The following is a 1,231-nucleotide window of genomic DNA, read 5'->3' as shown; positions in this document are numbered from 1 at the left end:
TTTACACACAAAGCCCCTCAGTAAATGATTTTAAATGCTGTGAATTGCTTTTTGCCTGTGACAGGCTACTGGGAACAGAATTTGGAAACATTCCTGTGGAAAACCACTCTTCTCTTCTCCACAGTGTTGCTCGCAGTATGTTTGTATTGGCTGTGTAGATGGGAACTTACTCTGCTTTACTCACTGGGGAGAACAGGTAAAAAATTTCGATTTTACATGTGTTTCTCAAAGGCATAGTCGGTGATGACAACTGAAGTAAAATTTTAAACATTGTTCACCTCACTGTGTTGAGAACTAGTTATATTTTCATTGTTAAGACATGGTTTCTTAATTTTTGAATGATAGCATAGTAGGATTAAAGAATTTCCACTGAAACATTGTTATACTTCTTTTGCCATCTCGCTTCCCCAATCTGTAAAATTTTACTAGTTTTTAGGCAATTTTATTATAACTTCTGTTGAGAAAGTTCAAAGAAGCTCCTGCTTTTTCTCTTAATTGCTACAAATATTTTTACATATTTGTGCTTTGTTATGTGATATTTTGTTTTAGTCATAGAGTGTATAATGATCAAGTTAGGGTGTTTGGGGTGTCTGTCACCTCAAGTGTATATCATTTCTATGTGTTGCAATAAGTTCAAGTCCTCTCTTCTAGCTATTTTGAAATATGCAATACATTATTGTGAACTGTAATCATCCTTCTCTGCTATTGAACGTTAGAACTTACTCCTTTTCTCTGTGTATTTGTACCCATTAGCCAACCTGTCTTGATGCCCCCTCCCCCCACACACCCCTCCCACCTTCTGGTATCTATCATTCTATTCGTTACCTCCAGGAGATCAACTTTTTTAGCTCCCACATGAGTGAGGACGTGCGATATTTGTCTTTCCGTGCCTGGCTTATTTCACTTAACATAGTGACCTCCAGTTCCATCCATGTGGCTACAAACGACAGGATTCATTCTTGTTTTTATGGTTGAGTAGGGTACCGTTTTCTTTAGCCATTCATCCATCGATGGACAGTTAAGTTGATTACATATCTTTGCTATTGTGAATAATAATGCCATAAACATGGGAGTACAGGTACTTGTCTTTTTAATAATAGCCATTCTAACTGGAGTAAGATATTTCATTGTGATTTTGATTCGCATTTACTGCAGCCTTGAACTCCCAAGCTCAAGCAATCCTCCCACCTCAGCCTCCTGAGTAGCTAGGACAAAAGGCATGTGCCACCAC

At 37.9% G+C, this 1,231-nt stretch overlaps 1 protein-coding gene across 1 annotated transcript in view; it reads left to right on the top strand.

The window, feature by feature from the left end:
- Positions 1-1,231, top strand: part of AASDH (aminoadipate-semialdehyde dehydrogenase) — an 83,531-nt gene that overhangs the window by 76,848 nt on the left and 5,452 nt on the right. Inside the window, exon 10 of the mRNA XM_012641097.1 lies at positions 65-196. Within this exon, the coding sequence (XP_012496551.1) occupies positions 65-196 (132 nt within the window). The remainder of the gene's footprint in view (positions 1-64; positions 197-1,231) is intronic.

The sequence above is a fragment of the Propithecus coquereli genome, unplaced genomic scaffold (genome assembly GCF_000956105.1).
Source record: "Propithecus coquereli isolate 6110/MARCELLA unplaced genomic scaffold, Pcoq_1.0 Scaffold162, whole genome shotgun sequence".
NCBI classification, from domain to species: domain Eukaryota; kingdom Metazoa; phylum Chordata; class Mammalia; order Primates; family Indriidae; genus Propithecus; species Propithecus coquereli.
The sequence above is the reverse complement of the archived record's forward strand: the minus strand, read 5'-3'. Positions and strand labels throughout refer to the sequence as shown.